The 14,295-nt window shown below is 37.6% G+C and overlaps 1 protein-coding gene, 2 long non-coding RNA genes and 1 pseudogene across 3 annotated transcripts; 3 read left to right on the top strand and 1 right to left on the bottom strand.

Moving 5' to 3' along the window:
* Positions 1-4,347: 4,347 nt before the first annotated feature.
* LOC131530977 (uncharacterized) lies at positions 4,348-7,609 on the top strand (annotated as a pseudogene).
* A 2-nt stretch (positions 7,610-7,611) lies between these two features.
* On the top strand, positions 7,612-8,231 carry LOC131530615 (uncharacterized). The gene is made up of 3 exons (XR_009268442.1): positions 7,612-7,685; positions 7,798-7,999; positions 8,115-8,231. It is a non-coding gene; the product is annotated as an uncharacterized LOC131530615 (long non-coding RNA).
* Positions 8,232-9,832: 1,601 nt separating this feature from the next.
* LOC131530605 (uncharacterized) lies at positions 9,833-12,228 on the top strand. Its single transcript, XM_058760966.1, has 11 exons — positions 9,833-9,888; positions 9,990-10,151; positions 10,333-10,377; positions 10,502-10,594; positions 10,703-10,783; positions 10,943-11,031; positions 11,131-11,233; positions 11,383-11,499; positions 11,627-11,715; positions 11,798-11,956; positions 12,045-12,228. The coding sequence occupies exons 1-11, from the start codon at positions 9,835-9,837 to the stop codon at positions 12,136-12,138; spliced, it is 1,086 nt and encodes a 361-aa protein (XP_058616949.1). The 5' UTR covers positions 9,833-9,834; the 3' UTR covers positions 12,139-12,228.
* LOC131530613 (uncharacterized) lies at positions 11,356-14,153 on the bottom strand. The gene is made up of 4 exons (XR_009268440.1): positions 13,787-14,153; positions 13,429-13,552; positions 13,187-13,234; positions 11,356-11,487 (listed from the first exon to the last, which is right to left on the bottom strand). It is a non-coding gene; the product is annotated as an uncharacterized LOC131530613 (long non-coding RNA).
* Between the last annotated feature and the right edge of the window lie 142 nt (positions 14,154-14,295).

Here is a 14,295-nt window from a genome sequence, read left to right as displayed (position 1 = left end):
TGGCAGTTGATGACGTGACTCACTGAACGTTCTAATCACACCGGTGTGATCGTACGCGTTAAGGTTTTTAAACTGGCAGGGATACTTTTAATCACTTTATTATAATCTCTCAGTGAGATTGTTGCACCTTTTAAAGACACACAATCAGGAAAAGAAAGAAGATCTCCCTGAGCAGTAAATCAGAGACAAAAAAAATATTTTGATTCACCCATTCAATGAAAAAAAGTGGTTTGTTACCAGACAATATATTTTCATTGTTCCAAATAATACATGTGTGCGGCGAGAAATTGTGTTTAAAAGCAATCTTCCAGGATTCTAGGGCTTGTTTATGGAAATTTGAGAGTTTAATAGGTAATTTACTACATTTAAAGTTAGGACAATAAAAATTTAAGGCCACCACAACGTTTGAAGATTAGATTAGGGATCCAAAACCAGGGTAACTCATTAGTAGATAAACAATTCTTAATCCAGTTAATTTTGAAAGTCTGGCTAATGGTTTTAAAATCTAACGAGTTAAGGCCACCCTCCTTATAATTTCTAACCATAGAATTCCTTTGAACACATTCTGTCTTATTTTTCCAAATAAAGCGGAACAGCAGAGAGTTAATAGATTTGATAGTTTTTTGATCAACATAAAGGGAAAAAGCAGGATCTAAGCAAGAGGGTCTGGCTGCAGACACAGGGGCGAGTGGAGCTCCACTCAAGAGCGGAAATACGTCACCTCCACTAGCGACGCGTCCGCCATGTTGGTCCGGGCAAGACTGCCATAAAACTAATGAAGGTAAACGGAGCTGCGTTTTTTTCTGCATAAAAACACGATGATGTTTACATTTATCAGTCGATTTCAGTGATTTGTGATCTACATGGAATTAAAAATAACTGTCTCCAGTTATTTAGTTATGCTTGGAAAATGATTAATTTTCGTAAAAAAATTGTGACAGCTCACACTCTTGTTGATTTGGCTATTTTTATGGTAACAATTCTAATACTTAGTATAACTGTGACACATGTAAAATAATCTAATGTACATGAAATGAAATTAAGTTTTTTCTTTGTGGAAATTGCTTTCTGTGTCTTCAACCACAACATTTCAGCTTGTATTGTGCTTCAGTTCAGAACACATCATTCCCTTTGAAATACGGAATACAAATACATCTTTAAGTATTAATAATTGACCATCATTGATGAAATGGAATAAAATCAGTAAATACAAATAAAAAACTGACACATTGGTAGTCTGCTTTCTATATTTTCATAGCACGCTATGGATACAGATATAAACTCCACAACAAAAAATAAGAAATATAACTGATAATCTTTTATGGATCCAGTAAAAGTTACAGTTATAAAACATTATGCACTACTATAGTAATATAGTAAACATATAGTAAAAGTGATATGTGATATTTAAAGGAACACTCCACTTTTTTTTGGAAATAGGCTCATTCTCCAACTCCCCCAGAGTTAATAAGTTGAGTTTTACCGTTTTTGAATCCATTCAGCCGATCTCCAGGTCTGGCGAGAGCACTTTTAGCATAGCTTAGCATAGATAATTGAATCCGATTAGACCAGTAGCATCGCGTTCAAAAATGACCAAGAGTTTCGATGGTTTTCCTATTTAAAACTCGACACTTCTGTAGTTATATCGTGTACTAAGACCGGCGGAAAATGAAAAGTTGCGATATTCTAGGCCGATATGATTAGGAACTATACTCCCATTCAGCGTAATAATCAAGGAACTTTGCTGCGGCAGGCGCAGTGATGCGCAGCGCCTGAAAGTAGTCCCCAGCTATATTATAACCAGTTACCCAGCTGGGGACTGCTTTCAGCGCCGCGCATCACTGCGCCTGCCGCGCACCATGTTACGGCAGCAAAGTTCCTTGATTATTACGCCGAATGAGAGTATAGTTCCTAGCCAAATCGGCCTAGAAAATCGCAACGTTCATTTTCCGCCGGTCTTAGTACACGATATAACTACAGAAGAGTCAAGTTTTAAATAGGAAAACTATCGAAACTCTTTGGTCATTTTTGAATGCGATGCTACTGGTCTAATTGATTCAATGATCTATGCTAAGCTATGCTAAAAGTGCTATCATCAGATCCGGAGATCGGCTGAATGGATTCAAAAACGGTAAAACTCAACTTATTAACTTTGGGGGAGTTGGAGAATGAGCCTATTTCCAAAAAAAGTGGAGTGTTCCTTTTAAAAGTATAGTACAAATTGTAGTAAAGTGATAATAAAATAGTGAGTACAACAAGACAATAACATATAAGTGATATAATAATAGATTTATAATAGGTTTATAATAGATTTCAGTTCTTGCTTTCCCTGAGAATAGAGTGTTTTAGTTGTAATTCTCCACTGGTTCCCTCAAGATTGTCCTATGGGTTTTACAAATAATGAATAAAACATGGTCTGTGATAAACATAACTTGACAATACTTTTGCTCTACAATGCAAATTACACACACCCATGGTGAAAATGCAAATTTTCAAGCAGTTAACTAAACACAAACACAAATCTCTCTCTCTTTTTTTTTTTAAGAACTGGTTTCACAACGATATTTGCTACCTGGTCTCATGGCATTTACGTACCTGGGTGCACTTTTTAGCGTGACATGAAATACGTACCAATAAGTACATATCACTGCAGTTTCCAAAATAAATGAACAATTTCACACAAATTTACAGAGTTGCGATTAATAAAGCGTAATTTTCGCACAATTACTTGAAGAATATCATGCTATGACTTCAAAACAATATTAATATGTTGGGAGATTTTAAAACTGATGCTTTTGAACGTTAGCATCGCACACATCCAGCTTCTTATCTATGGGTTTTCATAGATGATAAGTTTGTTCGGTAGCTCACGGAGTACGGAGATGGACTTATTAGGAGACGAGACGCACCGGTTCGAATTCCGTGTAACTATGGTTCGACAAAACAGTTAAAATCTGCATAAAAGAAAGTTCAAATGTAATACATCAGTTTTGCATTTGTTAACACTATCGGGTAGGTTTAGGGCTGGATTTGGTGTAGGGCATATTTCCAACACGATAGAGCATTAACCTTTAGCGACAGTCCCCGGATATTTGAATTCTGAACCGCTGCAATACGTATCTGAAACAACATAATAAAAAAACAGCAATACGTACCAATATCTACGTAATAAAAACGGAGAGAGGGTAAAATCTTTGCGTGGCAGGGGCAGCTGCCATTTAACCTGCCACCGCTATGTGCGCCTGCCAGTGGCAGCTGCCACCGCTATGTGCGCCTGCCAGTGGCACCTGCCACCGCTATGTGCGCCTGCCAGTGCCAGCTGCCACCGCTATGTGCGCCTGCCACCGGACCTGCCACCGCTATGTGCGCCTGCCAGTGGCAGCTGCCACCGCTATGTGCGCCTGCCACCGGACCTGCCACCGCTATGTGCGCCTGCCAGTGGCAGCTGCCACCGCTATGTGCGCCTGCCACCGGACCTGCCACCGCTATGTGCGCCTGCCAGTGGCAGCTGCCACCGCTATGTGCGCCTGCCACCGGACCTGCCACCGCTTGCCTCGCGACCCGTCACCGCTATAGCAAACAGGTGGCGTGATGCTTAGGTGATGTGCGCTCCATTATGGTTTTAAAGGGAGTAATAATCTGGCAAATAGGTAAATAAATGTAGAAATGCACTGTTTGTTTGTTCATAAGCATCAATCAGAGTGTAAACAGAGAGAGATGTTGAGGCAGGCGCGACGCTTTGGGGCTGCGCGCGCCGTTATTCTTAAGGGAGGAATAAAACAAGTTATGTGGCGAACAGGTAAATAAATGTAGAAATGCACTGTTTGTTTGTTTATATGTATCAATCCGCCGTTATGGATGTACAGGTTATGTTTATATACGTACATTCAAGGCTGTAAAATGACAAACGTAACGTGCAGGCTTATATTTAAAACAAATGCAAAACAACAACAAACAAACAAAAAAACCTACTTGTAAAAGTAGTCAAGCTACATCGGGTTTTGGGGGGCTGTCCTCGACCCGGGACGTTTATTGCTTTGAAACCGGCCACCCCACCCCCACCCGCAAACAAATACAACACCGACGACCCCCAGCCTTCAGACGTAAGAAGTTTTTGATTGGTTGAACTACGTTGAACTGTAACCGAGCAATCTGATTGGTTGTGAGCGAACCTGGATTTGAGGACGACGGACCTGAAAGATCATAACCTGGACATCTTTTTTTGCGTAAGTACACTTTTTTGGCTACAGCTACATGCATGGAAAGGCGCTAAAAAATAATTTATAGTCGCTATAGTTACTTTTCAATTTTTTTTAAGGTGTTGACGATTCTTGGAGAATTTACAGGATGGAAGGTAAGCAAAATAATTCGGCATTTTCTTAACATCAACAACATTTCTTACTTCAGTAAGAGTAGTAGTGATATGACGAACTGTGTATGTGTGCTCTCGGCGCACTGATCATGAGGTCACCGAGTTCCGGACCTCGGTAATGTTTTCATGTAGTTATGAATGTCTGCATGACATATATAATTCAGTTTAGACAGTTTGCAAGAATGTTTAACATCCGCAGTATGAAAATGATCGCTGCAAGACGCAGAATGAACCAGTTGTGAGTGAGGGCGCGGGCGCAGCATCACTGATAGATCCAGCTATTATAGGCGTTTTTGGGATTTGTCACTTAATTTAACACTTTAGAAAGTTAATGAAGTAGGAAGTTGCAGTTTAGGGTCAGCCATATCTTTATCATATTTATATCATTTTATATTTGAAAAAGATTTTAAATAATTTCGGTTTATTTTTCGTTTTTGTTTGTTTTAGAAAAAGCCCATGGACAGATTATTACTTACAGGATAGCACATTCGTTAAGGAAAACGTAAAAAATATGATATTTTCAGTCAGAAACGTTATCAACTCTATCAAAAACAGTAGCATTTCACACTAGTGCACAGATTTGTAGAACAAGTATGTTAATGAAATGAAATACGCAAAGTATTCCATTCAGTAGTTAAATTTTCACAAATCATGTTATAAACATTCATAAGAGCAATAGACAAAGTTATCAGCTATAGCAATGGTTGTTAATAAAAACTATAACAGTAATATGTATTGTTGCATGAATAATAAACGATTGATAAAATGATCCACCCTTAACTATAAATTATTAACAAGTTTTGATGCAATAAATAGGGTATGATTTAAAAAATGATCATCCCTCCGAAACAGAGAAAACATCTTTCATAAACATCTAAATGTCTGTCTCTTTTAAAGTGTTTACAGTGTATATAATGAGTTGTATTTGTAGGGGTTATTATAGCACAATTCTATAATAAGAGAATTACCCACCTCACCTTACCTGACTAATTTTCAAAGCCTGGGTACGGGTATAAGTCATGACTATGATATCATATTTCTGCTTGAACACAGTTCAGTATATTCACGTAGTTGTCAAAATTAATGCACTGTGAGGATCAGTGATGGTAATGTAAGGGCATCAGACGCTCAAAGTATGTTTCCAAAAAAAGAGCACTTTAGATTAAAATCTATCTTTAATATATTTTGTTAACAAATAATAACATGAATTTGCAAAGTAATAACACTAGAATTACAACTGTTTTTGTGAAGAAAAAAGGTTGGGGGGCTTTGCAGTATTGATTGAGATAGGAGGGGGTCATGGAGTAAAAAAGATTTAGTACCACTGATTTAGGATATGGAGTGATATTGTAGCAAATATTCTTTGTCATCCTGATGGTGTTTTGGTCTGCTTATTCAAATTTGTTTTCTTTTTCAGCAAGGAAGTTTGAGTTTGTCAGTGAAGAGGAGCTTTTAAGCCTTGGAGGAGATCAGGACTGCTGTTACTGCAGAACATCTGTTACAGCATCCAGTGATCATATATCCAAACGGCATCTAACATTTGCCATTCACTTTACAGATGGTGACACAAGTAAGTAATTGTTAAAAATGTAAATGTAATGTAATATTTATATGTAATATAAATTATGTAATATTTTGTTAAATCACTATAATATATGTTGTATTATGTATAATATACAAGATCCATTACTTGTCATGTTAATTCCATAATCGCTCTTTGTAGGCAAGTTTGCAATACCATGTTACTGTCCTGATCGACAAAGTGGTAGAAGGAGCCACTGGCATTGTTCAAAGTGCAAGAAAGTAATTCAAAGGTCTTTTGATTTCAAATGCCACTTAAAAAGACATGGTACGTGTTTTGTCAATTTTGAAAGTTGTACTATTGTTTTTTAAATATTTAATTTTGTAATGATACATTTTGTTTGTTTGTCTTTGTTGTGTGCCAACAACAGGTCTGATGTTCCCAGAAAAAGCCTCAGGTCGACACATAATACATAACCATCCTACACAGTAAATGTAATAAAGTGGAAAATGTCATAATGTAATGTATCATTATTTCTTAGATGACAGAAAACCCTGCCTGGACACTATCCATGTTGACCCAGTTCAGAAAGAGAACCTGTTCTGCAAGAAATGTGGGATTCATTTCACGAGCACATCCAACTACCAAAGACATGAAAGACAGCAGCATGGCAGACAGGAACCAATGATATGCATTGATTCTGTGAATGGAATATATGTGACAACAAAAGAATCTCATGGGATGAGACTACCAATACATGTGCAAAAGTCTTCTGTTTTAAATTATTTTGCCTGTGAAGTGCAGGCATGCACAGACTTCATGAGCATTGCTGCAAACAGTGGAAACCCTGGGAAAGAATGTTTTCACTTAGAAAGGACCAGGACAGCAACATCATACAGTCCTCCACCAGCACTACGCAATGAGTCCCTGCAGGAGATGCAAGAAAAATGACTTTTTTCAAAATCGAGACTTGAAGAGTGCACTGCAGTAAACCAGCAGGCTTGCTCTGAGGACATAGACTGTGTCTTTCCTATTTTTTTGGGGTGAGCATGGCCTTTCTGAGCGATATATATACTTTTCTGTGTACACAGGCCAAAAGGACAATTGGTGTAAGTTTGGAAGAACAGTCTGCACATTTGATAGTAAGACTGGTAAGTGGCACTGCCAGTGCAGAGGTACAAAAAATCGGATCAGTTGTGTCCATAGATACTTATCCATGTGGTGGCTTTTTCAAGAGCATCCCCAGCTGTTACAAAATGTAGTGGACACCTCAAATGAGGATATTGAAGATGTTGAGGAGATGATCAGTGCTGGTGATGATGTCCACCAACATTCACGTAGTAGTATCATCATGGAAACCAACTACTTCTGGAGTTCAAAAAGGATACCAGAAGACCTTCCAGTGGATTTAACCACAACAGAGAAGCCTGTTCCTGAAAACTTTGAACCACTAGAAGTACAGTGCCCATACTGTCCTGGCCCATGTCCTCCAGATCTTGGAAACAAAATACTCATCACCCGACAAGCAACTGTTTATGGAATATTTAAACAGTTTAAAGGTAAAATGACTAATGTAATGGTTAATGAGCAACTTTCTTTCTTACTAAAACTCACCTTAAAAATCACCTTGAATTGATTTATTTTTTATCTAGGTGTTTCTGTCTATGCCAAGGAGTGTCCTGTCTGCAGAAACTGGTCCGGTTTCAAGAATATGAGAGTGGGTTTCACAACTACAATAACAGAATTTTTCTGTCAATCCCTTTATGCTCTTTTCTGACTGCTGGTGTTTCAGTAAGTATACACAAAATTTAGATATTTAGAGAGCATGTTTCAAGATATCACAATAATCATGCAAAACTGTTCATCAGTTGAGTAAAACCTCTATTAAATTTACTTTCTACAGAATCATATTGCTGTGGGTCGGCTGTTTAGAACAATTGAATCCCATTCAAGAACTGCTTTGCCAATCAACATGCTAAGAAAAGCATTCTACCATTTCAGTGCTTTAAGGCAGTACTCATACAATTTTTTTTGTTACCGCTGTGGTTATCATCCATCCATTGTCATAGCAGACACCAATTGGAAAGTTGCATTTGATATACCAGGTGAGAGTCAAATCTGAATAAAAACCCTCAGATCTGTAAATGTTCTTAACACAACATTTAGGCCTTAAAAATAACACACATTCACATACAACCCCTTTTACTCTATAATTTCCAGTCAATCTCATGAGACGCCCGGACATTCAGAACATTGGCCTCCAGGACACCCTTGTTAATGTGGCAGCAAGATGGGAGAACCTGGAAAAGGAGATCATTGCCACTGGATTTTGTGACGGTACCAATGAAAATACTGTTTCAATTGTTTAGCAGTACTATTGCCATTAATGTTAATAATGTATCTTAATAATTTATTACGTTTCAACATTAAGGGTAAAGCCTTGGGTTTTGTAGCAGTAGAACCAAACATTAACTGATGTTAATCTTAGAAACAATTCTGTTCCTCAGACTCATCTAACAATCCTTTCTCAAGTCCACTGACATATTCAGCCTTTGCTCCTTGGATTGGACAACACACAAGACTACATGACAAGCTTCCAAAAACAGAAGTTTTCAAAGGTCTCTCTCAAAGTGAAAGGGTGAGCTCTGTATGCCGTGAAAGCCAGGACATTGGTGAAGACCATATTTTACAAATACTGGACTCTAAATCGGTAAATATTTCTACTTGAAGTCTCACAGTATTCGTGTAAGCACTCAATGTATCGCTATTAACTTTTTTCCCACGAACAACACTAATAGAAAGTAATTTCTCCACAGCACAAAAGAGAAGACCTGGTGAAGGCATGCAACTCTCTTGGAGTGTCAACAACTGGCTCACAAACAGACCTTATAAACAGGCTGGAGGAACTTCTCCTTTATAAGGAGGTTTACCCCAAAATGTTTGTAAAGCTGAAAAAAGCTGGAGGTAAGATATTGTTTTTCAGTGTCATTAATTCATTTGTGTAGGGTTACTTTTTTGTTTAAGTACCATCATCTATGCAGAAAACATGTATGTAATTTGTCATTCTTGTCACTTTAACACAGGTGGAGTATTACATATGGGCTGCACCCATGGTGTTGTATATTATACATCACCATTATGGTGGCAGGAATCTGCACGGGGATGCTCTGCTAAGTTTTAAATATCCCCCCACTGTGTACATCTCTGACATCGCTGGACGTGTTGCCAGGCATGTTAATAATCGTACGCAACATAAATTTTTCCAGCCAAATGACGGAAGGGTATGCGCACCAACGGACACAAACATATCACTGGCAGCTGCAGGAAAGTTAACAGTAAATATTGAGTGGTTGAAGAAAATTAGGAGGAAACCAAAACATGCAGAAGAACCCAAAGAAATGGAACGATTCTCATGTCCACACCCTGAGACAGGGACATCAGACCGGTACTCATTGTATGACAGATTTCACCAAAAAAACCAAAAGCGTCCTGAAGAGAGACTGCGTAGCCTGAAACTGACTCCAGATCTGGCTTGTCTGATTAATTCTTCAGCAGCAGAACAAATAAACAGAGAGCTTTCCTCAAGTCGATACTCACTATGTCAAATGAAGGACATCCACTACATGTTCTCACTACGTCTGTTTTTTCACCTGCACAATGAAAGACTGAATAGCTCCTTCATGAAGGAAATTGAAAAACAGAGTATAGCAGAAGCCATACGCATTGGATTAGATGGCAAACTGATATGTGGCCAAACAGGTAAGAATGTGAAAATTTAAAATTACACTGTGACATGAAATTTATTAAAGTTTGCCACTTTATTTATTAATGTTATGTTATTGTTTCCCAATTAATTACAGGAACACACACAAGAAAACCTGACAACAGTCAACAACAGTCCAGAAGTCCTGAGGCTCCAGCAAAGGGGGACAGTCCTACTATGGATGGTTACCGTTTTTCAGTGGCAATGTTTCCAATTAATGATAAAAATAAGGTAACAAGTGTGCTGATTAACACCATTGACATATGTTAGTAGTAATAATATTTACTATTAATAGGAATATAAAATCATTAACACATCTTCTGCATCATTAGGACAAAATCCAACAGCTGTATGCTGCTGAGAAGAGGGAGCATGATGTCATTGCTAGAATCTCTCGTTATGCCTCTTTGGAACTACGTGATCTGAAAAGTCTGTGCCCACCTGATCTCTTGAAAGACACCAGTAGCCAACTGATGCCATGGCTATATGACAATGTAAGTACCAATTATGGTTACCTTATGATTTTAATATTTAATTATGATTAAATTGACTTGATTATTCAACTGTCACATACAGATAACTGTCACCTTATATAAGATGTGTAAGTAGATATGGAAATACACAATATATTTGAATACACTTTCTTACTATGCATCTTCATATTTTGCTTTAAAGACTGTAAATTGTCGGATTGCACAAATTGCCTCAGAAAATCAGAATGTAAGTAACTTCTTCACAATCTATACTTTTTTCACAGGTTTTAATCATTTTCATAAACATGCAAACAAGCATTATGAGCAGATGAAAGAAGTGCAATTTGCATGTAATTTTGTTCTATCCTCAGGTTGCAGCCTTGACGACTGACACATTCATTTTGTGGTACAGGGACTGGCTGGCTTCAAGAAAAATTCCTGATTCACATCTGAAAATTCTTGAGGTACTATTCAATTTCTGAAATAAAATGCATTAAAGCAATCCTGTCTTTACAGCCTATGAATGTCACGAATGCCTCAGGGACACGTGTTTCCTATTTCTTTCATTTCAGAATGATACACAGAAAACACTTCTACCAAGAATTGTTGGCACGGATCGGACACCAGAGACAGGATGTCACTTCATTCTTTGGGTTAGTACAACTCTAGCAATGTTCAGATTATAGAGTATATAGATGTGATTATTATAGACAAGCTATAAGCTATATAGTGTTATTATAGACAAGCCAAAAAAGTACAAACAAATGTATTTGTGACTGCTTTAATGGCTCTTTATTTAATTTCTTCTACAGGTTTTTGACAAGATGGAAAAACAAATAAAGATTTATGACAACACAGGACGTTACATGAACATTTCACCCCCAGATATGGACAATCTGAAGTAATGCATTTTATCATTTATTTTATGTTTTACACAGTTATTTTAAAAACATTTCATAACTTAGGTACAGTCTGCTTTAAGTTAAATTCTTTCTTCCAGAGATGCCTATAGAAATGTAGACTCCCTGGATGGGTGGACTGTGTGCAATCCACAGCAATGGCGAAGAAATGATGGAAACAACTGTGGTGTTTTTGTTTGCACAGTGAGCAGTTTTGAATTATTTTTATGAATTTATGTTTGCAACTTTGTACATACATTAATATTTATGTAATGCATGCTATGGGAAAGTAAACAAATACCGTTTAAAAATAATTACAGCAAATTCTTCAAATTCCCTTTACATTTTCTTAGATGGCAGAGATGGAAGCAAAAGGTCTCAAAATGTCTCCTGAGTTGCTTCACACTGACCAGCTGATTCATCTTCGACTTTACCATGCCTCCTGTTTGGTTGAAAATCTACAAACGGAGGTAAAGCAGACAGTTAAGCTTTAATGGTGGCTTTCTCTCTAACAAGGATGTATGTAATATACAAAAAACATGCCATTTAATATTTTGCTTAAGAGTAAACACTGCTTTACTCATCTTCTGTACTTAGGACTTTCAACTAAAGAACACGTCTAAAACTAAAAACAGATGTATAGCCCAAAACCTTGGTGTTTGCATATTTCAAGAAATCCAGCAAAAGTAAGTGACCATACTGCATTTGAACGTGTTATACTGTATTTATTGAGCAGCTATATATAATTATATTTTATTTTTTCTGCAGAACCATGCATCCAGATGTCAAAACACTGCAATGGATTCAGTGTGACAGTTGTAACAAATGGTTGCACAGTGACTGTGCTGGCACTGATCCAACAATGGTCACAGCGGACATGCCATTCAACTGTGGATGTGACATTGATCAGTCATATCCTTATGATAAGTATGTACTTTACACTTGCAAACAAACTTCAATTACTACATTACAAATACATTCAATGTTTGAATAACCCTCCAATTTCTTTTTACAGAACACTATCAATATTGAAGCAGGGATTGGTGGTGGACACTGTAATGACAGACCAGGACATTATGGAAAACAAGACGAATATCACCAATAACTGAATAAATGTGACTTCCCTTTTGTGAAGTGCTAATTTGCATATGCAGTGTCTCACTGACATTTACAAGCTGTTGGAATTTTCTAGAAGTTTACAATTTGAGAAATATCCATATTTTACACTTGTTTCAAACAAATACTGTGGTTCTGTTTAAAATAACCATTTTTGCACATTGTAGGAACTACACAATGGCTTGACAAGTGGCAAAATAAGATCAAACAGGATGTTTTTGCATAATAATCCAACATTTTGTCCTAAACTGAAGATGAAACTTGATGGAAGGATTTCTTTTTGATGAACAACAGGTAAAATAATGGTTATATATATATATATATATATATATATATATAGTGTGTGTGTAAAACAAATTAGTAATTGCAACTAACATATATAACTAATATAATAAAGCTAAATGTAATGCCTTTTCCAAAAGACAGTGGGGATCATTGACAGAATTAAAAGAGTCACACAGATGGACATGACAGAATTAAGTAGTGCACCCTACATTCTGGAAGTTCTAACTCCTGAGGTAATTATTAATTTAAAATGTTTTAATGCATAGGTAAATCTCATAATACAATTTAATTAAATGCATTTTAAACAGTTCTCTTCTCTTTCTGCTCTTGGTCATTCAAAGGTAACCTTCTTAATCCTAAAAAAGACAGAGGGCTTCCATAGGTTCAAGGCAGAAATGGCTTTGCAAACAAAGCGACAATTAAAGTAAATGTGTTAAAGTGGCTTTTTTTTCTTGATTTTAATGTTCCCTTTAGTCATGTTCATTCTATGTATTTTATAAACCTAAACCTACTTCTAATCTTTCTCTTTTACAGATTATCCTGAGATTCAGTTTTGATGGCAACACTGTTGTATGCCTCTGTCATATTACTGACATTCTTCTCTGTGTGCCCTTCCCTGTTATCTTTATCATGTTTGTTGTATGGTTAAGTGTAAAAAATAAACAAATGCAAAAGGTATTTTTTAATATATGCTGTCTTTTTGAGTTTGCTTCAAAGTCCAAATGTGTAGCCTGTATTTTAAAGCTCCTTACCTACCTTCCAATCATATTTTTGCCAGTGTTCTTGTAGTATGGTGTCTAAGCTCTGCATACATACATACAAATAAATAAACAAACAAATAAATAAAGCTGTTGTTTCAATGTTGCTGAATGACGAACTTAAAATGTTTTTATATAAAGACTATAAAACACTGTATAAACTCACCAGAGTACTAGTTACAAAGGTCCTTGAACAATATTTAACAACAACAAAAGTTTTTAAATATTAAGTGAACTCACCTTGGCTGTAACATGTTCTTTGACAGCTGTGCCGAGATCTGACTGGTGTGTCATATGGGGCAGGCAGAGTTGTGGTTGCATTCTGTTTCCTTACGCACATCAATCAGAGCAGGCGGGACGCGCGCTCCATTATGGATTTTAAAAAAGTAATAAAATATAAGGTACAGTGACAAAAAGGTAAATACATGCACAGTTTCACTGTCTGTTTGCTTATGTGCACCAATCGGAGTGTAAACATTCAGAAATCTGCAGTAAGTATTTTTGCGCAGCTTCTTAATTCAGACTGAGGCCTGCCACAGTTTAGCGTCACTCTGATTGATGCTTATAAACATACAAAAACAGTGCTACATATATTTACCTATTTGCTGGATTATTCCTCCCTTTAAAACCATAATGGAGCGCACAGCACCTAAGCTTCACGCCACCCGTTTGCTATAGGGGTGACGGGTCGCGAGGCAGGCGGTTACTGGGGACGTGGCAGGCGCACATAGCGGTGGCAGGTTTGGTGGCAGGCGCAATTGGCGGTGGCAGGTCCGGTGTAGCGGTGGCAGGTTTGGTGGCAGGCGCAATTGACGGTGGCAGCTGCCACTGGCAGGCGCACATAGCGGTGGCAGGTCCGGTGGCAGGCGCAATTGACGGTGGCAGCTGCCACTGGCAGGCGCACATAGCGGTGGCAGGTTAAATGGCAGCTGCCCCTGCCACGCAAAGATTTTACCCTTACTGGAAAAACGTGCCAGGGTTCACATATTGAACCTGTGTTTTAGCGCCACTCAGTGGACATTTCTATTTCAAACTGCGGCGAAACGTGCAGCAAAGTACGTAAAACGGTGTCGCACAAAAAGTGCGCAGAGCGGCAGAGGTACGAAT

This window comes from Onychostoma macrolepis, chromosome 22 (genome assembly GCF_012432095.1).
Source record: "Onychostoma macrolepis isolate SWU-2019 chromosome 22, ASM1243209v1, whole genome shotgun sequence".
NCBI classification, from domain to species: Eukaryota; Metazoa; Chordata; class Actinopteri; order Cypriniformes; family Cyprinidae; genus Onychostoma; species Onychostoma macrolepis.
The sequence above is the reverse complement of the archived record's forward strand: the minus strand, read 5'-3'. Positions and strand labels throughout refer to the sequence as shown.

What these genes read in the sequence shown, in the direction of transcription:
- LOC131530605 (XM_058760966.1), top strand. Translation starts at nt 9,835, where the DNA reads ATGGATGGTTACCGTTTTTCAGTGGCAATGTTTCCAATTAATGATAAA. An exon ending in TTGAAAATCTACAAACGGAG is followed by an intron (nt 11,500 to 11,626) that starts GTAAAGCAGACA and finishes TTCTGTACTTAG; the next exon opens with GACTTTCAACTAAAGAACAC. An exon ending in CAGTCATATCCTTATGATAA is followed by an intron (nt 11,957 to 12,044) that starts GTATGTACTTTA and finishes TTCTTTTTACAG; the next exon opens with AACACTATCAATATTGAAGC.